The following is a 24381-nucleotide window of genomic DNA, read 5'->3' as shown; positions in this document are numbered from 1 at the left end:
CGTTAGAGTTAGAATCATTCCAGGAGGGGATGGTTGTGTGATTGGGTCGGTTTTATTCGAAGAGGGCAGCTTTCACACCGAGTGATACTAATATATATTATTTAATAGGGATACAATATGGGGTGGTGGTTAAGCAAATAGGCTCCGCTCAGGGTTCAAATCCCAGCCCTTCTGCCTCCATTGTGGAATCTTAGGCAAATAAGTCATTAACGGCTCCGGGCCTCAGTTTACCTTTCTGTGAAATGGAGCCCATTTAGAATGAAAAGGCTTTTACTACTGGTTAGATATCAGAACAGCGCCTGGTATAGAGAACATGCTCAGTGAATGGAGCACTCTTGTTTTTTTAATAATGTACCCACATCTCATATTCATTGGTCCTTATAATTTTCCCTGGAGTGTTCTCTTCCCTAGACAGATGAAAAAAACTGAGGTTCAGAGAGGACCTCGGTGACAGTCGGAAGAGGGTGCGGGGAAGACAGTCGAGGTAGAGAAGTTTGCACCTCAGACCCAGGAGGGTTCTAATTCCCCGCACGGCCAGGTTGGCCCCACAAGAGGCGTCCTTGGTGGAGAGCTTTGGACGTTCGAAATAGGGAGTGAGCACGTTAGCTAGGACACCCATTCATTTCCCTCCTCAACAAACGTAGTTAGTGCTCCTGCGAAGGCACTTGAAATACCTTGAAATAAGTCAGTGAAAGACAGCCCTGCCACCGGCTGTCAGTAAGGCACCCAGAGGAGTAAACAGGAAATTACAATAAGGAGAGACGATTGTGCTGCCAGGGAAAAGTGCCTGGCGCCTGAGGAGTCCAGGGCGCCTGGCCAGCATGGCCTGGGGAGCAGGCGTGGAAGTTCTCTTAGAAGGCCTCCCACAAGACTGGCCGAGCTTGAAGCCAGCTGAGGTCTAGGCGAGGGCGGGGGTTCGGAGAGGAAACAGGAAGAGAAGGCAGAGGCCGAAGGTGCGCTGGGGGCAGAGGGCGACCCTGCTGCAGGGAGGAGGAACAGAATCCAGATGAGGAAGAGCCTGAGCCAAGATGGAGGTCAAACAGCGGGGTGAATTCAGGAAATGTCCGGTGCGCGCGAGGCGGGGGCTGGAAACGGTGCTTGGGCGAGTCTGGGTGGTTCTGACTAGCGGGTGCCACTAAGGAAAAGAGGGACAAGCAGACTCACTCTGGGGGACGGGTTGAGGAAGCCAAGTGTCCAACAAGGTGAAGGTGCTTCTGCAAGACCCACAGGACCTGGAGGCTCACGTCTCTGGCAGGAGCGTGTGCAGCGGTTAACCTCGGGCAGCGTGGGAGAAATGTGGCGCACTGGGCGAGAGAGTGAGGCTGCAGAGGCGACGGGCAGGAGGGGCACCTCCGGCGGACCTGCCTCTGTGGAGACAGAATAAACGCAAGGAGAAATGCGAGGGGTGTGAAAGTGTAGCGGTAGACTCCCAAAAGGGAGATTTAACAAATTGCAAAAAAAAAAAAAAAAAAAAAAAAAAAGAAATTTATTTTGTAAATAAATGCACCCACAGATACAAACACACAAAGGCATTGAGAAACAGGAAGTGGCTATCCTGGGAAGCAGGCTGAAAGGTGAATTTTGGTTTTCTTCTGTGTGCTTTTCTCTGTTTTCCATGTTCTAATGAGAATATGTAATCCTGGGGGGGGCGTCTGGGTGGCTCAGTCGGTTAAGCATCCACCTTCCGCTCAGGTACCGATCTCTTGGTTGGAGCCCCAACCCTGGCTTCGCACTGAGAGCTCAGAGCTTGCTTGGGATTCTCTCTCTCTCTCTGTCTCTCTCAATGTCTCTCCTGCACACGCATGCTCTTTCTCTCAAAAATAAACAAACATTAAAAAAAAAAAAAAGAATATGTAATCCCAGAAGTCAAAGGACACAATAAATGTTATTTACAATAAGAAGAGTCTTTATGGGGCGCCTGGGTGGCTCAGTCGGCTAAGCGTCCGACTTCAGCCAGGTCACGATCTCGCGGTCCGTGAGTTCGAGCCCCGCGTCGGGCTCTGGGCTGATAGCTCAGAGCCTGGAGCCTGTTTCCGATTCTGTGTCTCCCTCTCTCTCTCTGCCCCTCCCCCGTTCATGCTCTGTCTCTCTCTGTCCCAAAAATAAATAAACGTTGAAGAAAAAAAAAAAGAAAAAGAAGAGTCTTTATAGAGCCAGATGTCACCAAGAGGTCAAATGTCACCAGGACGAATGAGGAACTAGAGGGGTTTGGGGACGTGGCTCTGAGAGGGGACAGGTGGCCTGAGGAAAGCAGTTCTGCTGGAGTGAAAGGGAGGAGTGGGGTCTGTGTGGCAGGCATTAAAACCCAGTGGAGGGGTGCCTGGGTGGCTCAGTCAGTTAAGCGTCTGAATTCAGCTCAGGTTATGATCTTGTGGTTCACAAATTCAAGCTCTGGGTCGGGCTCTGTACTGACAGCTCAGAGCCTGGAGTTGCTTTAGATTCTGTGTCTCTGGCTCTCTCTGCCCCTCTGCCTCTCACGCTCTGTCTCTCTGTCTGTCTGTCTCTCTCTCAAAGGTAAATAAATAAACATTAGGGGAAAAAAAACAGTGGAAAGACAAATGACAAACAAAGGGAAATATTCGCAGCCCCTATGGCAGAACAAAGACAAATCTTCCTAAAATATAAATAGCTCCTAGACTTGTATAAGGAAAAACACAAAAGCCTAGTATAAAAATGGACAAAGAATATACAGAGGCAGCTCACAGAAAATGAAATGCTAGCAAAACGGGAGTCTTAGCTCAGTTTCAACTTGCAATAAGAAAAATGCAAATTATGAGGACACTGAGAAACAATTTTGTTTCTACCAGATTAGAGATATGTAAAAGTTTTACCACATACCGTGTTGATGTGGGGAGATATGCACTCTCTTATATTGCTGGTGGCAGTATAAATTCCCCTGATATGGAGGGAGCTTAATATATATAATGAATTACTGATGTATATGCTTTTTGTAAATTTTGCTTTTAAGATTTATTCATTTTTCAGGGACAGACAAAGCATGAATGGGGAAGGGGTAGAGAGAGAGGGAGACACAGAATCCAAAGCAGGCTCCAGGGTCTGAGCCATCAGCACAGAGCCCGAAGCGGGGCTCGAAATCACGGACCTCCAGCTCATGACCTGAGCTGAAGTCGGATGCTTAACCAACTGAGCCACCCAGGCGCCCCTGATGTATATACTTTTTAACTTAATATCCCACTTGTAGAAACGTATGTTCTAGAAATATCTGCATTACATGAAACGCCATGTGTGGTGTCATTCATTGTAGCATTGGTTATAATAGTTGAAGATTGGGAACAACTGTCAGGAAAGAACAGATAAGTCAACGTCAACATAGTGAGATCCTATGTCGCTATAAAAAAATCATACAGAAGCTCTCTGTGCACCAATAGAAAAATATCTCCAAGGTATCTATTTCAATTACTTTAAAAAATAAACTATTTTTTAAAGTTTATTTTATTATTTATCTCTGAGGGGGAGGGGCAGAGAGAGAGGGAGACAGAGGATCTGGGCTCTGCGTTGACAGCAGCGAGCTTGATGTGGGGCTCGATTCACGAACAGTGAGATCATGACTTGAGCCGAAGTCGGACACTTAACTGACTGAGCCACTCAGGCGCCCCACCTATTTATTTGAGAATAGTTTTACATTTACAGAGAAATTGTGAAGATAGTACAGACTATTTCTGTATCCCCCACACTCAATTCCCCCTATAATTAGCATCTGACCTTAGGATAGTACGTTCGGTACAATTAAGGAACTGATATTGATACATTAGTATTAACTGAAACCCATACTTTATTCAGATTTCCCTAGCTTTTACCCAGTGTCCCTTTTCTGTGCCAGGGTCCCATCCAGGAGACCACATGACACTTAGTTGTCTTTTTCTCCTTAGGTTCCTCCTGGCTCTGTGTCTCAGACTTTCCTTGTTTTGGTGACCTTGACAGTTTTGAGGAATCCTGGGCAGGTGTTTTGCAAAATGTCCCTCAGGTGAGATTTGTCTGTTTTTCTCATGATTAGACTGGGGTTTTGGGGTTGGGGGGAAAGAAACCAAAGAAGTAAAAAGCCATGCCTGTTGACGCTGACCTTGACCAGCTGCCTGAAGTTGTGTTTGTCAGGTTTCTCTACCATAAAGTTACTCTTTCCTCCCACTTTTCATACTGCCCTCCTTGGAAGGAAGTCACTAGGTGCTGCCCACACTTAAGGGGTGGGCAATCACGCTCCGCCTTTGACGTACTCTCATCGTTGTGTTCTTGGTTTTTGCTATTATTTTGAGCATTTCCTTACTTTCTGGCACAAGACGCGTTGGGCTCATCTTATACCTTTCCTGCACCAGCCCTAGAATCAGACATTTCTCCCACAAGCCCCAGTTCTGTTTATTGGTGAATGGTATTAGAAACCAAGTACTGGGCACTTGGTGTGCTCATTGCTACTGGAGTGTTGTTGCTTTGGGCCCTCTCAGCCTGCAGAGGAAGGAAATGCGTGTGTGTATACTGACCCCAGTATACACACACATCTATAAATATATTGTATGTAATCATCTGTATCTATGTTAAGCTAAACATGAATTCATATTGATATCTCCAAGTCTGATCTATGACCACATGGATCATCTAGCCTCTTTTCCTGGCTTATCTGTAATATTCCCAAGACAATATTTTTTTTTTTTTTAAGAAAAAAAAGGAGGGTGCAGGGGCACCTGGGTGACTCAGTCAGTTGAGCGTCCGACTTCGGCTCAGGTCATGATCTCGAGGTCTGTGAGTCGGGGCTCCGCGTCGGGCTCCGTGCTGATAGCTCAGAGCCTGGAGCCTGCTTCCGATTCTGGGTCTCCCTCTTTCTCTGCCCCTCCCCCACTCATGCTCTGTCTCTCTGTCAAAAATAAATAAACATTAAAAAAAAATTTAAGAAAAAAAGGAGGGTGCAGACTGATGAGTATACCAGGCTACCTTTTGTGCAAAGAGGGTAGAGAAATAAAATATGTTTGGGGGCACCTGGGTGGCTCAGTCAGTTAAACATCCGACTCTTGGTTTCGGCTCAGGTCATGATCTCATGGTCCGTGAGTTCGAGCCCCACATCTGGCTCCGTGCTGACAGCTCAGAGTCTGGAGCCTGCTTCGGATCCTATGTCTCCCTCTCTCTCTCTGTCCCACCCCTGCTCATGTTCTGTCTCTCTTCGTCTTTCAAAATTGAATACATGTTTAAAATTTTTTTTTAATGGTTAAGATGGGAAAGTTTATATTCTGTTGAAACCATCATTTAAAAAATGTACAAAAAAGTTACCGTGTTCATTTTGCTTTACTGTTTTCCACTCAGCATATTTTCAGAATCTTATAGCCGTGGCTGTGTGGTGTCCAGTCCACTGCTCCTGTTATGTGGTAGTCCATAGTTTTTCTAGCACATTCTATTTTTTAAATTGAGAAATAATTGACATATGACATTATATTATATTAGTTTATATACATTATAAACATTATATTAGTTTACATACAAATATGATTCCATTTTTTTTTTTCTTGTGTTGAGAACTTTTAAGAACTCTTTGGGCAGGGCACCTGGATGGCTCAGCAAGTGCAACATCTGACTCTTGATCTTAGTGTTGTGACTTCGCCCCACGTTGGGTGTAGAGATTACTTAAAAATGAAATCTTAAAAAAAAAAAGAACTATTCTCCTAACAACTTTCAAACATACAACCGTATTATTAACTATAGTCACAAAGCTGTACATTACATCCCCATGACATATTTATTTTATAACTGGAAATTTATACCTTTTTTTAAAATTAAAAAAAAAATTTTTTTTAACGTTTATTTATTTTTGAGACAGAGAGAGACAGAGCATGAACGGGGGAGGGGCAGAGAGAGAGGGAGACACAGAATCGGAAGCAGGCTCCAGGCTCTGAGCCATCAGCCCAGAGCCCGATGCGGGGCTCGAACTCACGGACCGTGAGATCGTGACCTGAGCCGAGATCGTGACCTGAGCTGAAGTCGGACGCTTAACCGGCTGAGCCACCCAGGCGCCCCTATACCTTTTGACCCTCTTCACCCGTTTTGCACACACCCCCATCCCCACCAATCTGTTCTTTATATGTATGAGTTAGATTTTTTGCTTTTGGCTTTGTTTTGTTTTTTTTTTTGTAAGATTCTACATATAAGTGAGATCATATATATTTGTCTGTCTTTGTCTGACTTATTTTACTCAATATAATGCCCTCAAAGCCCATCCATGTTGTTGCAAACGGCAAGATTTCTGGCCCACTTTAGACCCCGCTTTCTCAGAAACCAGAAGACAAAGCTACGTGCTATTCTGAGGGACTGGAGAAGTCGGGCTGAGGGGGTTCCTCTGATGTGGCCTCATCCTTGCAGAAAAACTGGAAGCCGTGGAGGGGGGCCTGAAGGAAATGGGGGCAGCAGCTGCAGAGAATGGCAGTTAGTCATCAAGATGTGAAATCTAGATTGCCACATGGCCTCGATCAAGGTCACCCAGCCTGAGCTGTGCAGGTTGCAGGCAGCACGGGCCAGGGCCCTTCCCCAGCCAAACCCTACCACCCCGTTCCGTGCACAGAGGAAGCTAGCCACACTGAAGGCCGGGGGAGAAGAACAGAAAGTGTAGTTACAGATCCTTGAGACAGCAAGGACAAAGTGGGAATGACCTTCCTGGGCATTAGGCTGAGAGAGCAGGCAAATGAAGTTGAGCTGGGATCAAGTTCAAAGGGACTGTAGAAAGAGGGGGTGGGATGCAGATTTGGCAGGGGGCAGGCCAGACAGGCCTGGCTGTAGCTGGGGGGGCACTTCTGTTTCAGAGTCTGGATGTGGGAGAATGTGACGCATGCACGCTTGCGTATGTGTTAGATGCGTGTGTTCATTAGATGCATTTATCACATGTATGCTAATTCATTTCACTTCTCGAATGCTAGGCAGCCGCCATGTGGTGCAACTCTGGGCGTGCACCACACCATCTAGGTGAATGACACTCCCTCTGATTGGTCGGCACACAAACTGCAGGTGGGGCTCCTTCATCTAAAAGTGATGATGATGATGAGTTTACCACCCGGGGAGCGCTCACTGCTCACCAAGCACTGAGCACACTTTGATCTCTGTTGTCCACCCGACACCCCCTGAGAGGTAGCCAGGGGCACCCCTGTTAAAAAGAAAACCACGGGCCCCTCATGGAGTCACTTATGTTAAGGCCCCACATCAGCAAACCAAGACTAATACTGACTTAACTGCAGTTTCAACCCCTCCCAGGAATGTGACCTTTAATCAGTCAACCTGGAATTTCTTGGGCAGCGCTAGGAAATGTACAGATAGACTGCTTCCGTTCCCTTTGCCTGAAACAATACACTGCTAATAATTTCCCTTTCCCGCTTCCTCTCTGCCTTTGCAAACCTTTCTTTTTCTACAGCTGGACGGAGCTTTTTTCTTTTTGCTGGGTGGGACGCTGCCTGATTCATGAATTATTCAATAAAGCCAGTTCGATCTTTCCAACCACTCAGTTGAATTTTGGTTGTTTAACAGATTTGGCGGCCGCGGCAGACTCCGAAGAAGACTGTGGATAGGCGCGGTACAAAAAGGCTGCGAACCCCTTTTTGAGTTCACTGTCTTTCTCACCGTTTCCCAGGGCTGTGGGTAAGTCCCTCTCAGTTGGGAACCGGGCTTTCTTTGCGATGAGTTCCTGATCTAACTGGCTTCCCGGTCCAGGGCTTAGTGGGTCAGTTTGAATTGGCAAGCTGAGGCGGTAGCCCTTGGTTCAGTCTTCAGTTCCCCAGTGGTTTGGAACTGCTCGCCCCAGATGGAGACTGAGGTCTGCCTGTGGAGTCCACACTGGAATTGCTGGCAGTGTGCAGAGTCTTCTATGGGCTGGTCCGCAGTGACTTCTAAACCCTCGTTCTTGGTTCTGTCCTCAGATTCCACGCGGGGAGCTGCTGGTGGCAGCTGTGTTTCTCCATTTGTATGGAATCAGTCTGCAGTCCCCATTCTTTGAGGTCGGGTTGTCCTTTCCCCGCCCCCTAGTTCTTTGGGTACTGCTGCGGCCACGGTCGGTTTCCTTGGTTTCTGTGGCTTTCTGTTAGTGTACCCACAAGGTAAGGTGTAATTGCTGATGGGGATCTTGGAAGCCAAAAAGCCACAAAAATTGGTGGGCATGGGTCAAGCATTTAAGAGTTGTTAGAGGGTGAAGAGTGCCACCTGACCCAAAGACGCCCGTGTTAGGATAAGTTGGCCACCGAATGGGTTAGATTGACACTAAGTCATCTACCAACCTCAAGAAAATTTTCGCGCGGGGCATCTGGGTGGCTCCGTCTGTTAAGTGTCCGACTTTGGCTCAGGTCACAATCTCACGGTTCGTGAGTTTGAGTCCCGCGTCAGCCTCTCTGCTGTCAGCACAGAGCCTGCTTCAGATCCTCTCCTGCCCCCCCCCACCCCTCCACACCCCTCTATCTCTCTCTCAAAAATAAATAAACATTTAGGGCGCCTGAGTGGCTCAGTCAGTTAAGCATCCAGCTCTTGATTTTGTCTCCAGTCATGATCTCATGGTTTGTGGGTTCGAGTCCCGCAGTGGGCTCCGTGCTGATGCACGGCGTCGGCTGGAGATTCTCTCTCTCTCCTCTGTCTCTGCCCCTCCCCGACTCTCTATCTCAAAATAAATAATAAATAAACAAGTAAATAAACATTTAAAAAAAGAGACAATTTCTGTGCAATGAGGTGAAACACTGAAACACCACACAAACCCAATTCCATGTGCATCTTTCTTAGGTATTAATCTGGCTTCGAGAAACCCAGAAGCTTAATGAAAAAAGCAAACAAACAATAAAAATAAGTAAATAAATAATAAAGATGAGATCCTTAATTTTTACAGAGTCAAGTGTACCACCTTCCAGCGCACCTGCTTATTTTATGTCTAAGAACTTCAGTTCTGGAAGCTATAGATATTTACACAAATGGCAAAATCTTACTAAGCTTGATTTGCGTTCTGAGGAACTTGGCTTCATAACCCTCAGGTGGCGATCCCCAAAATAAGGCCAAAGTGAGTTGTACTTCATTTACAGCTAGATCTGGCTGGACAGAAATGTAGGTTAAACTCCTTTACCAGCCCTCAGGGGAATTACAGTGGCCATTAGGAAGAATGTTCCAATCAGATAAGATCATTTAAGAAGTACACGTAAAAACAAAGGGTTCAAAATTGCAAAACCAGCTTTATTGAAACTTTCGGTGCAAAAAAGCTGATAAAAAATTACGAAGACACAGAAGTAATACAAACGACTGTAAGACTGTCCTAATTCGTACTGCCTCCCCCTCCCTCTATCCTTTACTCAAAGATTCCTTCTAGTTATCCTCTGTCTGAATTGCCTTTACACTACATGACTGGAGACAAAAGTCCACCGGTTTAATCACTTTACAGACACCACCATATCTGTTCTCAAAGAAGCCCCCCCTACTCCCCCTTGAGACTCTCCCAGAGCTGATGCGACTCTGTGGAAATCTTCTGGTAAGCTGTTACATTGTTCCCCGAGACAGCCAAAGGAAAACTAAAATTAAAAGCCAAACAAAGCCTTGCCAAATTCTAGTAAATATCAGAGCTATACTCTCTCCACTTTAAGCCCCACTCAGAACCTTAGGATGGGATCCTGGAAAAACTGATGGAAGCTGGCTGGAAGGCTGTTTCCTGTCAGTGAAATGTACCCACGAAGAAAGAAACTAACAAACATTTCACCATAGGTGGGTGGATGTCAGTCCTCCACATTCAGGCTACAGCCCAGTTTTTCAGAAGAGGGATTAAAGGCAACTGTCCTTATCTTACAAATCTTTACAAAACTAGACTTGCAGCTCTAAAGGCAATTCAAAGTTCACCTATTTCTTTACTAATTCCCAAACCTCCCCTATCTCAAGCGGCTTGTAAATGATTGACTTTACAAAGCCAAAGTCCTTCTTGGAGGAATTTGCATTCTCTTCCTGGGACTTTGAGATAAAAATATTAAAAGTACAAACCTCAGGGAAGCCATTCTTTCCCCCTCTTTAAAAAATTTTTTTAATAATGTCTTGGGGTGCCTAGGTGGCTCAGTCGGTTAAGCATCCGACTTCAGCTCAGGTCATGATCTCGCAGTTTGTGGGTTGGAGTCCCACGTTGGGCTCTGTGCTGACAGCTCAGAGCCTGGAGCCTGCTTCCAATTCTGTGTCTCCCTCTCTCTGTGTCCCTCCCCTGCTCATGTTCTGTCTCTCTCTGTCTCTCAATAATAAATAAACATTAAAAATTTTTTTTAGGAATTAATAATGTCTTAATTCTAGAAGTCTGTATGTCTTAATTCCCTTCACTTATTTTGCCCAAAGTAATTCTTACCAGAAGTAGAATGAAAGGGAGAAAGGCAATTAGAAGTTTTTTAGTTTAATTAAAAAAACTTTTTTATTTGAGAGACAGCCATCTGGAGAGAGAGAGAGAGAGAGAGAGAGAGAGAGAGAGAGAGAGAGAATCTTAAGCAGGTTCCATAGTCAGCTTGGAGCCTGATGAGGGGCTTGATCCCACAACCATAAGATCACGACCTGAGCCAAAATCAAGAGTCAGAAGCTCAACTGACTGAGCCACCCAGGCACCACAGGCCATTTGAAATTTACATGAATGGGGGCGCTTGGGTGGTTTAGTCAGTTAAATGTCTGACTTCGGCTCAGGTCATGATCTCGCAGTTTGTGAGTTCGAGCCCCGCATTGGGCTCTCTGCTGTCAGCACAGAGCCCGCTTCAGATCCTCTGTCTCCCTCTTTCTCTGCCCCTCCCCCTTGTTGCTCTGTCTCTCTCTCTCTCTCAAAAGTGTTAAAAAAAAGAAACTTAGACGAATGAAAAGTCATGTGTTTTCTTCCACAAATATTAGTAGAAAAATCTTTAGCAATCTGAGCAAGCCACCTGAACTTATTTCATCTGCCAGAAAAAGTTTGGATCTAACTGTTCTTTTATAAACTAGTGGGTTTTGTATTTTCATGCCTGTCTCGTGGCTAAAAATTTTAAAACAATAATTGTAAAGTCTCTGTTTATGTGTTTATTGTAGATAGGTGACATTTTCTACTTCTGTATGGAATTGCTAGAATTAATTTGCGAAGGCTTCTATTTAACTGGCTTAAAAATAAACACTTATAAATGAAATATTTCTAAATTTCAGAAGTATAATAGAAGCTAATCCAAGTGCTTTTCAGGTTCACATGCTCTGGGAAGATATTTTAGTATTAAAGCTAGTTTAAGGTTGTTAGTTTAATTAAAATAAACATGTCTTTGAAGTTATTAGCATTAAATATAATACTTTTATCCTACCCTGGTTTGCTAATCGAGTAAGGTCACGTTATCTCTGTTACAAAATTTGTCAACAAGAAAAATACCTTGGGACAATAGTTGATTTTATCTAATGTCTCATGAAGTTTTTGTGGGTAATCTAAACATAATTGTTAAGAAAAAATAAATTGAGTAGATATAAATAAGATAAAAAAATCTTAGGTAAACTTTTAAAATAATTTCCTCATGGGGCGCCTGGCTGGCTCTGTCGGAAGAGCATGTGACTCTTGATCTCAGGGTTGTGAGTTCGAGCCCCACATTGGGAGAAGAGATTACTTAAAAAAAAAAAAAAAATTCCTGAAATCTTTTAAACATCTTTTTTGTTTTGTTTTCAAAGTAGGCTCCACACCCAGCTTGGGGCTTGACTCTGAGAACAAGATTTGCATAGCCTACCGACTGAGCCAGGCAGACACCCCTTCCTCAGTCTTTTTGGTAACCTGAAATCTTAAAGTTTTGCTAAGTGATGAGTTAAGTTAAATTCAAAGAATATCTAGATCATTTCCAAATAAGATAAAATGCTGAAACATTAATTACTGAACACAGGCTTCTCCTTTTTTTTTTTTTTTGCTTCCTTTTATAGACAAGCTAAAAATAATTGCCTCTATTAATAAACATGGTTTATGCCATGGTGAGAAATTTTCTATAAAAAAGCATATTCTGAGGCTCCCAGGTGGCTCAGTCAGTTAAGTGTTCAACTTCGGCTGAAGTCATGATCTTGCGGTCTGTGAGTTCGAGCCCTGCATCGGGCTCTGGGCTGACAGCTGGGAGCCTGGAACCTGTTTCAGATTCTGTGTCTCCCTCTCTCTCTCTGCCCCTCCCCTGTTCATTCCCTGTCTCTCTCTCAAAAATAAAGATTAAAAAAAAAATTTTTTTTTAAAGCATGTTCTTAGAAATCACATTATTTATAAGTCTGACAATTCGCAGTATGCTAATATAAAAGACAGTTCATAATTATTTACTTCTTAGCTAAGGTTCCTAAGGGTTAAGAATTCAAATTAATACGTGTGATTACAGCTACCAGAAATAATGCAAGAACAGGATGTGTGCTTTCAGTAAAAGAAGTTAATGGAAATGCATTTTTGTAGACAGAAATATAGTAATTTTGTTCTAAAATAAGGGTACTTAAAGAGGAAAATAGAGGACAAAATCTGAATGTAAAACAGAAAGAGTTGTAGAAGATTTGTGGAAAAGGAAATTTTCAAAAGGAATTTTAATATGTGATCAAGTTGGCTCAGATTAAAATGAACTTACTTAAAAATGAGATTTAGGGGTACCTGGGTGGCTCAGGTGGTTAAGCACCTGCCTTCAGCTCAGGTCATGATCTCACGGTTCATGAGTTCAAGCCCCGAATCAGGCTTTCTGCTGTCAGCGCAGAGCCCATTCTGGATCCTCTGTCTCCCTCTCTCTGACCCTCCCCCTGCTCTCTCTCTCTCTCTCTGAAAAATAAATAAACATTTTAAAAAATGAGCTTTAGTATCAAAAGTAAACAGCTGCAAAATTAGAAGTTAGCTTTTCTTGCTGTCAAAAGGACATAGTTTTCTCCGGGCATCTGTTCAGCTCAGTGGGAAGAGCATGTGACTCTTGATCTTGGGGTCATGGGTTTAAGCCCCACATTGGATGTAGAGATTACTTAAATATATATATATATATATATATATATATATATATATATATTTATATGTGTGTGTGTGTATATATATATAAACTTAAAATATATATATATATATAAACTTAAAAAAAGAATATTTTTTCTAGATTATTGACCTGTTCTTAAGAAGACATTATAAACAAAGGTTTTTCTTCACCTTTAATGTAATCTGCCTAGAAACGCAAAGATTGTATGCTTGCCTTTATTGAGTCTCTGATTACTTAGGAAAAAAAAAAAACCTTGAATCTTTTTAATGCTAAAAGACTTGAAATTTTTAATAACTATTTTAACTTTATGTATTTGCTTGCAAAGTCTTTACTTCTTGCTTTGGTTAAATGGATAACTAAGTATTGTGAAAGTGACCTATGATTCTATTTGCCCAAGTGTTTTAAAACCTTTTTGATTGATTGATTTTGAGAGAGAAAGTGGGTGAGCATGAGAGGAGGAGGGACAGAGGGAGGGAGAGAATCTTAAGCAGGCTCTACGCTCAGGACCGCGAGATCATGACCTGAGGCACAATCAAGAGTCGGATGCCTAACTGACTGAGCCACCCAGGTGCCCCAACCTTTTTGATATTTTTGATGAGCTTCCCCCAAATCAAATCCTAAATAGTCTTTTTGACCTTGAACTACCTTTGAGTTATTCCAGATGTTTCCCGGAACATCTCAAAGGATTTGTTCTCTCTCCTTATAAAAAAGGAGATATCAACTTAATTAGGCTTATCTGATATATTAAATTACATGGGGAGCATTGTCAAATAAAAAATAATACTGATGTGGGGAAACAAAAGCAAAAGGAAACGCAGATAAAATTCAGTTTCCTTATAACCAGCTGCTCAATGACAAATACTTGAGGCAGGCAGAGAATAACATTCTTCCAGGAACTCCCAATTATCTTATTGTTAATGTTTTGCCAGAGGGAAAAACAACTTTAGCTTGACAATAGCTAGGCCTCCAGGATCTTGTGGGTCTTCTTAGCACATGAAAGTCCTTTTGGAAACTTCCCCTTGCTTTTACCTCCCCCAGCTCCCAACTATCGAATTAGTCACTCCTCACAATCCCAGTGCAACTCTTTCTGCCCAGAGATCCTGTCCCTGTGCTTTAAGAAAGCCACCCTTTTGCACCAAAGACTTCTCAAGAATTCTTTCTTGGGGTGCCTGGGTGGCTCAGTAGGTTAAGTGTCCAACTTTGGCGCAGGTCACGATCTCATGGTTCACAAGCTCGAGCCTCGTACTGCTTTGGATCCTCTGTCCCTCTCTGTCCCTGCTCCTCTCCCCGCTTCTCCAAAGTAAATAAACATTTGGGCACCTGGGTGGCTCAGAGGTTAAGTGTCCAACTCAAGATCTCGGCTCAGGTCATGATCTCATGTGTCATGAGTTCAAGCCCCACATCAGGCTCTACAAGGACAGTGCAGACCCTGCTTGGGATTCTCTCTCCCCTCTCTCTCTGCCCCTACTGGGCTCATACTCTCTCAATGTCTCTCTCTCTCTCTCTCAATAAATAAATAAACGTTTAAAACAAACAAACAAACAAACAAACATTAATGAAAAGAATTCTTTCTTGGCCATTGGCTTTGAACCCCAACATGTCAAACTGCATTGCTACTAAGCCTTCTTTATATTATGCCTGTATATGTTATGCCCAGGATTCGCGATCCCCAAAGACCACCAGGGAGCTGGGTCCAATGCAAAAGCAAAGAGCCTTTATTCGAGCTAGCTAGAGCTCAATCCCCTACCTGCACCGACACAGCGGTGAGATGCCGGAGAGAGCCAGCGAGTTTCAAAAGCACAAAGGTTTTATAGGAGTCTAGGGGCAGTTGGTGAGGTAATGGTTGTGGCCTTAGCTGATTGGCTGGGGAAGGGTCGTGGCCTCAGCCAATTGGCTGGGGAAGGGTCGGAGTCCCATTAGGCAGGTTGCTGGGCGGGTTTTGAACGGGTGAGTGGGAGATTACTCAAGGGGAGCAGGCGTGGTTTGAGGTTTCTGCAATTTTCCCAGAAAGGGGGCCATGTCGGGGACATAGTCACTGAAGGTGGAGGACACAGAACAAGATGGAGTCTGCCGGCGTAGGTCCGCTCTTTCATATACATGTTCTGGGAAACTTGTAAAATTCCTGGCAATCTGATGTGTCCTAATATAATGTCGGCACTTGTAATTCTAATTACTGTCTTAAAATGTATGTCGCAAGAATACCCAAGTTTCTTTGTCAATTGCATTACAATGAACTCTCATCAGATCTTTTTACCCAGGTCATGTTTAAGTCCTTTCTCATTTACAGGCAGTTATTGTTTTACTCAGATACTTTTATAGAACCTTCCTGCAAGCGAGTTTCATCTTCAGAGAAATTCATGGAAAGGAGTCTGCCAAGTACCATCGAACTCACGCATTGCGAGATCACGACCTGAGCCGAAATCAAGAGTCACATGCTCAACCGTCTGAGCCACACCGGAGCCTGTAGAATACAGATTTCTGGTAACTTTCAGATCATACAACTGGACTGGTGAGAACAAAGCCTGCTCTTGAATCTCCTTGGAAGGGACTATAGCAGGCCCTCCTCACTAGTCAGATGGCAGCCAAACCACAGGGCCTTAAACCTTGGATTTGCACCTTGGAGCTGGAGAAGGCTCCCCCTGGCATCTGGTCCTGTGCAAGTGCTGGAGACATCCAAGAGGCCAGGTCGTGAGACCTCACACTTTAACTGATATGAAACCCTTTCTTTTCTCTTTCTTCCACAATGGCACTGGCCTGGAAAGATGACCCCCCTCATTGGTGTGAAGGGGGATAACCTTTGCCTTTCAGCCTGCTGGATTCGTCATCCCAAACTCCTATCTGTCCACATTCACAGCGCCACCTTAGTGGAAGTGGTTTGTGACCGGATGGGGTTTGTCCCTTGTCTTTGGTGGTCATCACTCTCCTTGGGTCTACAAATGTCTAGAGAGCTGGTGCAAGGTATGATTTGAAGCGGGGTTCGGGAACTAACGGTCAAGAAAGAATTCTTGAGATGGTTTTGGTGCAAAAAAAAAAAAAAATGTGGTTTTTATTAAAGCCCAGAGACAGGATCTGTGGGCAGAAAGAGGTGCACCAGGATTGTGAGGAGTGACTCACAATACATTTTAAGTGGGGTTAAGTGGGGTTAAGTGGGGAGGGGCGGAAGAAACAAAGGAAGTTTCCAGAAGGATTTTCTTTTTTCTTTTCTTTTTTTTTTTTTAATTAAATCTGCTCTTGCTTTATTTTATATATTTAGAGTATAACACAATGCCCGATATATACTGTTGCATTTTTTTTTCAATATATGAAGTTTATTGTCAAATTGGTTTCCATACAACACCCAGGGCTCATCCCAAAAGGTTCGCTCCTCACTACCCATCACCCACCCTCCTCTCCCTCCCACCCCCCATCAACCCTCAGTGTGTTCTGTTTTTTAGAGTCTCTTATGCTTTGGCTCTCTTCCACTCTAACCTCTTTTTTTTTTTTTTTCCCTTCCCCTCCCCCATGGGTTTCTGTTAAGTTTCTCAGGATCCACATAAGAGTGAAACCATATGGTATCTGTCTTTCTCTGTATGGCTTATTTCACTTAGCATCACACTCTCCAGTTCCATCCATGTTGCTACAAAGGGCCATATTTCATTCTTTCTCATTGCCACGTAATATTCCATTGTGTATATAAACCACAATTTCTTTATCCATTCATCAGTTGATGGACATTTAGGCTCTTTCCATAATTTGGCTATTGTTGAGAGTGCTGCTATAAACATCGGGGTACAAGTGCCCCTATGCATCAGCACTCCTGTATCCCTTGGGTAAATTCCTAGCAGTGCTACTGCTGGGTCATAGGTAGATCTATTTTTAATTTTTTGAGGAACCTCCACATCCAGAAGGATTTTCTTATGTTAAAGAAGACTCACAGGATCCTGGAGGCCTAGCTATTGTCCGGCTAAGTCCGTTTTTTCCCTCTAGCAAGGCATTAGCGTTAAGACAGTGGTGGGGGCCCCTGGTTGGCTCAGTGGGTGGAGAGGTGACATTCCACTCGCCATCTCGGGGTTGTGAGTTCAAACACCACATTGGATGTAGAGATTACTTCAAAATAAAATCTTTTTAAAAAATACAACAAGACATTCCTGGAGGAATGTCACACTCTGCCGGCCTCAAGTATTTGTCAATGGGCTGCAGGATATAAGGAAATTGAATTTTATCTTCATTTCCTTTGGTCTTTGTTCTCCCCGTCAGTGCACAGCCGGGCAATGCTTCTTAGGTTATCTCACTGTGTCCCCAACTTGTCACAAGTGAAATCAGACATCTCACTGGTTGACTCCCCTGGATTTACATCATTGAGTTAGTTAGAAAAGGCACCCTACCAGGGGTGCCTGGGTGGCTCAGTCAGTTGAGCGTCCAACTCTTTTTTTTTTTTTAATATTTTTATTTTTGTATTTATGTATTTTTTTCTTTTTTTTAAATTTTATTTTTTTCAAATTTATTTATTTATCTTGAGAGCGAGACCATGGGAGAGGGGCAGAGAGAGGGAGAGAGAGAGAACCCCAAGCAGACTCCGCACTGTCAGTGCAGAGCCTGATGCAGGGCTCAAACTCACGAACTGTGAGATCATGACCTGAATCGAAGTTGGACGCTCAACCGACTGAGCCACCCAGGTGCCCCTGTTTTTATTTATTTTTTGAGACAGAGATAGAGAAGATCATGTGCAGGGGAAGGGCAGAGAGAGAGGGAGACACAGAATCTGAAGCAGGCTCCAGGTTCGGAGCTGTCAGCCCAGAGCCCGATGCAGGGCTTGAACTCGTGAACCGTGAGATCATGACCTGGGCCGAAGTCAGACACCCAACTGACTGAGTCACGTAGGCATCCTGTGCATCTGACTCTTGATTTCAGCTCAGATCGTGATCCCTGGATCGTGGGATGGAGCCCTGCGTCAGGTTCTGTGCTGAGTGCTGAGCGTAGACCCTGCTTGAGATCGTCTCTCCCTCTCTCTCTCTCTCTCTCTCTCTCTTCCTCTGCCCCTTTCCCCCACTCACTTTCTCTCTAAAATAAAAAAATTAAAAGAAAGAAAGAAGGAAAGAAAGAAAAGGAAAGAAAGAAAGAAAGAAGGAGAGAGAAGGAAAGAAAGAAAGAAAAGAAAGAGACAAAGAAAGAAAGAAAGAAAGAAAGAAAAAGGAAGAAAAGGAAGAAAGAATAGAAAGAAAGGAAGAAAAAAAAGACCTACCAGGAGGGATTCACAACTCAGGGTTTGCTTCGTTTAGCAGAGCCATACTTACCTGGTTAGGAGGAAATATAGATAAGAATATGATCAGAAACCTCTCCTTAACTCTTTTTTTAATTTTTATTATTATTTTTTTAATGTTTATTTTTGAGACAGAGAGAGACAGAGCATGAACAGGGGAGGGTCAGAGAGAGGGAGACACAGAATCTGAAACAGGCTCCAGGCTCTGAGCTGTCAGCACAGAGCCCAATGCGGGGCTTGAACTCACTGACCGCGAGATCATGACCTGAGCCAAAGTCGGACGCTTAACCGACTGAGCCACCCAGGCGCCCCTCTCCTTAACTCTTAAAGATATTGTAGAATCTGTCACTAAGACAATAGCTGCCCAACAAAGATCCTTAAACTCTGCAGTAAAGCTGTCCTCGATAACAGGATAGCCCCTGATTATCTTTTAGCTGAGCAAGGACGTGTCTGTGCTGTGGCCAATGCCATCCGCTGTACCTGGATTAACACTTCTGGGGAGGCTGAAACTCAGTTGCACGAGCTCGCTGCCCTAGCCACAGGGCTTAAAACAGTGACTCCTTCAGCAGAGTCTTACTTTGACTTATTTGGTTTTGACTGGTTTGGGTCTTGGAGACCATGGCTCTGAAGTGCGCGGCAGACATTGGGGATTATCCTGTTTGTGCTCACTACGATAATCTCCGTGGTGCCTTGTACTCTCTCAAAAGCTTTAAATGCGTGTTCACAGCTGTACTTCACCAAGTGCACCATCTCCCGAAGACTAGACCGTCATAAAAAGAGCAAAGAGGATGAACTGACTTAAAAATGGTGAACCTTGCGGCTCCTGGCAGGCGTGATATCCATGCCATGGAACATGCAAGTGTTGATGTCAGGGTTGTGAGTTTGAACCCCACGTTGGGTATCGAGATTGCTTTATTTAAAAATTTTTTTTTCAATGTTTATTTATTTTTGAGAGACAGAGAGAGAGCGTGAGTAGGGAAGGGGCAGAGAGAGAGGGAGACACAGAATCCAAAGCAGGCTCCAGGCTCTGAGCTGTCAGCACAGAGCCCGACGTGGGGCATGAACCCCCCCAACCGTGAGATCATGACCTGGGCCGAAGTCGGATGTCCAACCGACTGAGCCACCCAGGTGCCCCTGGAGATGACTTTAAAAGAAAAAACCCGTGAACCTGAAGTTGTAACTTGTGGACTACCTTAGTCACGGAATGTCTTAAATTTCGATCACGTCTCTCAGTTAAGCTTAGAATCGAATCAAAAGGGAGAAATGTCTAAAAAGAGGGGCACTGGGGTGGCTCAGTAGGTCGAGGATCTGACTCTTGATTTCAGCTTGGGTTATGATCCCAGGGTCGTGGGATCGAGCCCCAAGCTGGGCTCCATGCTCAGCATGGAACCTGCTTAAGATTCTGTCAGTCAATCCCTCTCTCTCTCTCTCTCCCTCTGCCCTTCTCCTCTGCTTGTGCACTCTTTCCCTTTCTTAAAAAAAAAAAAAAAAAAAGAAAGAAAAGAAAAAAAAAAGAAATTGCTAAAAAGAAAAGAAAATCCCCAGGCCCCACATGGATCATGGAGTCACTTATGTCAAGGCCCCATACCAGGAAACCAAGACTTCATACCTAACCTAACTGTAGTTTTAACCCTCCCAGGGATGTGACCCTTAACCAGTCAACCTGGGATTACCTGTAGCACTAGAACATTTACGGATAGACTCCTTCTGTTCCCCCTTAGGGAGGTGACCTTACCTAAAACAATACACTCGTTGCTAATAATTTCCTTCCGCTACCCCACCCCCTGCCCTTACAAACCTGTTTCTACAGCTGGACAGAGCTTTTTTCTGTTCGCTAAGTGGGACGCTGCCCGATTCATGAATTGTTCAGTCAAGCCAATTTGATCTTTTCAGTTACTCAGATAAATTTTTATTTCACATCCCTAACCCACAGGTGAGAAAAAGGGGACTTCCAGAGAAGTAAAGTAACTTGCCCCGAAGCCACCCAGACAGAAGTTGGCGGCATCTCGCGCCAGGGCAAGGAACAACAGGTGGGGTCAGCGTCTTGCCGGGCTTCCCAGAACCCAGTGGGACTGCCCAGGGCCTCTCAAAAGCTCAAAGGACCTGCTAGTTTTGGGGCTTCCCCGAACGATCCCTGCCCTGCCCCCCAGGAACCTTAGAGAGCAGCTCTGTGGAAAAAAGGAGGCAGAAAGTGGTGTGGAGGAACTACTGGTCTTTAAGAGGTTCTTCAAGAGAGTGTGACTTTCTCTTAGACAAGACTTGCAGAGGGCAGGAGGAGGAAGAGGGAGGTGGCTGGCGGAAATGATTCCTGGGAAGAGCGGGGGCGGCAGAGGAGGGAGAGGGCAGCTTACTTAGTTTAGTCTTTGAGGCCACAAAGGAGACAGGCGGCAGGGGAGATTGGAAATCCAGCTCCCCACTAAGCATAAGAGGGGTGGGTGGGTGTCGTACAAATGGAAGGAAGCCACCGCGGACCACTGCTGTAGGAAGGAACTTGAAATCAGCCACCAGCCGGAAGACAGGACGAAAGGGCACACAGACACAAGAAGGATCTAGACGCATGTAAGGTGGACAGGTCCCTAAACTAAAGGGATTTGGAGGCTGCCTCTGTCCAAGAGGTTAAAGGGCTCACATGCACAGGCCCGGGTGTCCAGCCCAGAGAGACCAGAGGGGAAGCCAGGGAAAGATCTGGAAGGATGGGCGATGTGCAGCTGAGGGGCTGCTGCAGATGGTCTGGAGCTGGAGGGGCTGCAGCAAGAGGCAGGAGACTGGGGGAGAGGGCACCTGGGGCAGAGACTCCAAGGTCAAGAGCACGTCAAGGGTCCCTTGACCTTCCTGTGAGGGCAGTGGCTCGGCAGTAGCAAGTGTCTAACAACACAAATGATTTGAATCAGAGCACGTTTCACGCAGGAAGGAGCTCATCTGTTGCCACAATCTTCACCCCTCCCCGCCTCGCACCCAGGAGGGTCACTTCACTTCCGTGACCAGCTGGCTCACGTGGGTGCCAGATTTTTGGCCTTTGAGACACCTGCAATGCCACCTTTGGAGACCCCAGGTTGGGGGAGGGGACGAGAGAGGAGGCTGGCGTCCCAAGGGCCCCTAACTTTGCCCACTGCCCTCTCCTCAGATGCTGCTCCTTGGTACCACGTCTGTGTCTGTACGGGTCCTCGGGGAGGGACTGTTGTGCCTTTAGCGTCTCTGGTACTGCCCATAAATGTCAACAGCGCCCTCTAGTTTTTGTAACAGTCACACATGCCTCCCTGGAAGTAGGGGTGAGATCCCTCTAACTGAGAGCTCCTGGAGGCCCTCTTTGGTGCTGGGGAAGTGACTTCCACCCCTGCCAGAATTTTCTCGGCATAGAAGCACGGAGACACAGAAGCCAGTGGCAATGGCTGTTTATTATAACAATGCCCCCAAGTGAGGGAGAGAAAGGAGGGTCCAAGCTTGGAGAGGTAGGCAGCGGGTACGTGTGAGCAGGAAAGTGTGGAGAGCCTCCACAGCCACTGGGGAAGTGGCACTTAATCTTCAGTAGAATATACTCAGAGAGGGAGAGAGACTGGGGGAAATCCAGCCACCAGAAGCTGGCTGGGGAAAAAGAGAAACACTTTGGGCTGGGGGGGGGTGGGCAATGGACAGCCTGGTGCTGGAGTAAGGGGCCCAGGTGCCACTACCTGGAGCCCGTTCCATTGGCAGGGAATGCAGAGCCGAGAGCAGTAAGGAGTGCCCTGCCCCTGAGCCCGGAGCCCCGCAGTGGTGGTGGTGGGAGCCGGGCCCTTGGGGCTCCCTTATCCCCACATGGTTGTCTGCAGCCACTGTGGGGAGGAGAGAAGCAGATCCAAGGACGGCAGGGAGGGTGGGGCAGGATGGCTGGGGGAGCAGAGGGCAGGGGGAGCCGTGAGTACCTGGTTCAGATTCAAGCGAATATAGCCAGTGTTCTTGGGGTCCATGGATAGAAAGTATGCTGTTTGGGAGAGGAGGCAAGGGAAGGGGTTTGAGAGCCGAGACCCAAAGGGTCTGCAAGACCCAATCCCAAAGAAGCAGGAGGTCAGAAAGGGCATCAGAAGCTGTCCCTTGCTGCCTCCAGGCTAACCCTCAGCCCAGGAAGGAATTAATGATAAGAACTCCAAGCCTCGCCATGAGCCACACACAGAGCGTCGCCATGCGTGAAACTCATATGTTCTGTGGCTCCGTCCTATGAAGGGAATACTGTTACTGCCCACATTTTATAGATGAGAACAGAGGACGGAGGCACAGAGAGATAAAGCGACTTGCTCAAGGCACACAGCCAACAAGTGGTGGGGCTGGGATTTGAACCCAGATCATCTGTGCCCTAAAGAGGGGGATGGTTTGGGAGCAGGGCTCCTCATGTGGGCGTGTGGGAGGCGGCCAGGGGTCCCCGACCCACGGTGGGGAGTGGGCAGATGACTGACTCACTGAACATGGCCTTGAGCCTCAGGAAGCAGCTGATGAAGCTGTCAAAATCCACGATCATGTTATCGTTTGCATACCTGGCCACCAGCACCTGCATCACCTTGTTATTCAGCTTGATGCCTGGGAGAGAGAGGAGTGCGGAGGGGGAGTCCAGCCCCCTGGCCACCGCGTCCTCCCTCGCTGCCCCCAGACCCTCTCCCCTGACCCCCTGCTAACCTGCTTTCTCAATTGCCAAACGCATCTCATAGGAGTTCAAGCTGCCTGAGTTGTCCTCGTCACACTCTCGGAAGATGTCCTGAAGGGATAGGCAGAGGGGGTGTGCATAGCATGGTGGTGGAAATAATGAAATACTTCAGTATAGTTAACCTACAAGGACTACCCAAGACCCCAGCGCTGCCTACCCTGGCCCCCGCCCTGAGCGCCCAATATTCCTGTCATCTAGTGACTGTAGGGGGCCTCTGGCAAGGGGAGGGGGCTAAGACCGGAGTCAGGGGTCTGAAAGACCCACTCCCAACTGGGCCCTCTGCACCAGTCCTTTAAACTGGTGATGCCTGGACTATACTGGTTGTTAATCTGACTAGCTAATGCACCAACACTCCAACAGATCCTGTCCTCTGTGTGTGTGTGTGTGTGTGTGTGTGTGTGTGTGTGTCTAGTCAGGGGCTCCCGTTCCAGCATCGTCCTTACTAATCCCCATCACTCTTGAGGACCTCCCTTTCTCCCCGCCATAAACTGCCCCTTCAGTGTTCTTTACCGTCCATTTCTTGATTTTTTTCCACAGGATCTGGAACTCCAGAAGCCCCAGCTTGCCAGAGCCATCTTTCTGGGGAGGGGGTGGTAGTCAAGGATGCCAGAAGAGGGAGTGAAGAGGGCATCTTGGGGCCAGGGAAGCAGAGGGGCTCGCTGAGTGGGAGACATGAGACCCGGGGATCTTGTGTGGTCACTATGGTAACAGCTAGAAAAACTGGCATCTTTTGCTACCTCAGAGCCTAATCCCCAGCAGGAAGGAGGGCATGACTGGCCAGAGCGATGGTCACCTGGGGGCCAAGCTTGGGGGTAGGGGTGAGGGGTGGGAGAGCACTGGACAAGAAGATACATCCATGAGGTTGACCATACAGCGGCACACATCCAGGCCGAAGCCCTGGGTCCTGAAGTTTCTGACTGTGAGGGAGAGAAGGGGCAGGAAGAGAGAAGGAGTGAGTGGGGCATCGCAGGGGATGCAGGGAGCGGCCCGGGGGGGTGCAAGCTGCGGGAGAAGGGTTGTGAGTGGCAGGGTGGGGGGGGTGGGAGACTCACGTTTGGTGACCACCTTGTTGAGCAGCTTCTGTAGCTCATACATGCCTATCTCCTTGTCCTAGGAAGGGCGACCATAAATCCCAGCTCTGGCACGTTCCCCCCCATCCACCTGCTTTGGGTGCCCAGCCCTCGGCCTTGTACCTCTCCTCCTGCCACTATCCCAAACAAATGTATGAAGTCCTGGTCTACGTCATTCTCACAGAACTTCTCCTGGAGGGAAAGGAGTGGGAAAGGGACCCAGTCAAGAAAGTTCCTTCACATTCCTCAGATGCTTCCTCTGGTCCCTGGACCCCACAGCCTCCCCTCACCTCCTGGAGTAGCTCAGCACAGTTGGCTTCATCCAGTTCCCTGCGCAAAAGTGAAGGAAGGTTCATGGTTATGCGGGATCAGGGAGACAGGGAATTTAGTGGGGTGCTTGTGGGGAGATCATGTCGTGTATCTGAAGCAGCGTGGAACAGGTTCCATGGGGTCTGGGTTCTG

General features: G+C 46.3%; 1 protein-coding gene and 2 long non-coding RNA genes across 4 annotated transcripts in view; 2 read left to right on the top strand and 1 right to left on the bottom strand.

Annotated features, from left to right (window-relative positions):
• The first annotated feature begins 420 nt into the window (after positions 1 to 420).
• LOC122489570 lies at positions 421 to 21702 on the top strand. Its single transcript, XR_006298939.1, has 4 exons — positions 421 to 1067; positions 3891 to 3985; positions 7510 to 7620; positions 20111 to 21702. It is a non-coding gene; the product is annotated as an uncharacterized LOC122489570 (long non-coding RNA).
• Positions 21554 to 24381, bottom strand: part of CAPN11 (calpain 11) — an 18235-nt gene continuing 15407 nt past the window's right edge. The window contains exons 14-22 of one of the 2 annotated variants that reach the window (XM_043591539.1): positions 24210 to 24249; positions 24043 to 24111; positions 23902 to 23959; positions 23702 to 23766; positions 23360 to 23428; positions 22822 to 22900; positions 22683 to 22725; positions 22077 to 22135; positions 21554 to 21986 (exon numbers count right to left, since the gene is read on the bottom strand). In XM_043591539.1, the coding sequence (XP_043447474.1) occupies positions 21700 to 21986; positions 22077 to 22135; positions 22683 to 22725; positions 22822 to 22900; positions 23360 to 23428; positions 23702 to 23766; positions 23902 to 23959; positions 24043 to 24111; positions 24210 to 24249 (769 nt within the window). In that variant the 3' untranslated portion in view covers positions 21554 to 21699. Of the gene's footprint in view, positions 21987 to 22076; positions 22136 to 22608; positions 22726 to 22821; positions 22901 to 23359; positions 23429 to 23701; positions 23767 to 23901; positions 23960 to 24042; positions 24112 to 24209; positions 24250 to 24381 lie in introns of both variants that reach the window. The other variant, XM_043591540.1, reaches the window with a different exon arrangement.
• The window catches only part of LOC122489572, a 581-nt gene continuing 352 nt past the window's right edge, over positions 24153 to 24381 (top strand). The window contains exon 1 of the long non-coding RNA XR_006298941.1: positions 24153 to 24269. This is a non-coding gene — a long non-coding RNA (uncharacterized LOC122489572). The remainder of the gene's footprint in view (positions 24270 to 24381) is intronic.

The sequence above is a fragment of the Prionailurus bengalensis genome, chromosome B2 (genome assembly GCF_016509475.1).
Source record: "Prionailurus bengalensis isolate Pbe53 chromosome B2, Fcat_Pben_1.1_paternal_pri, whole genome shotgun sequence".
NCBI lineage: Eukaryota > Metazoa > Chordata > Mammalia > Carnivora > Felidae > Prionailurus > Prionailurus bengalensis.
Note: the sequence above shows the minus strand (reverse complement) of the source record. Positions and strands in the feature narration are given on the sequence as shown.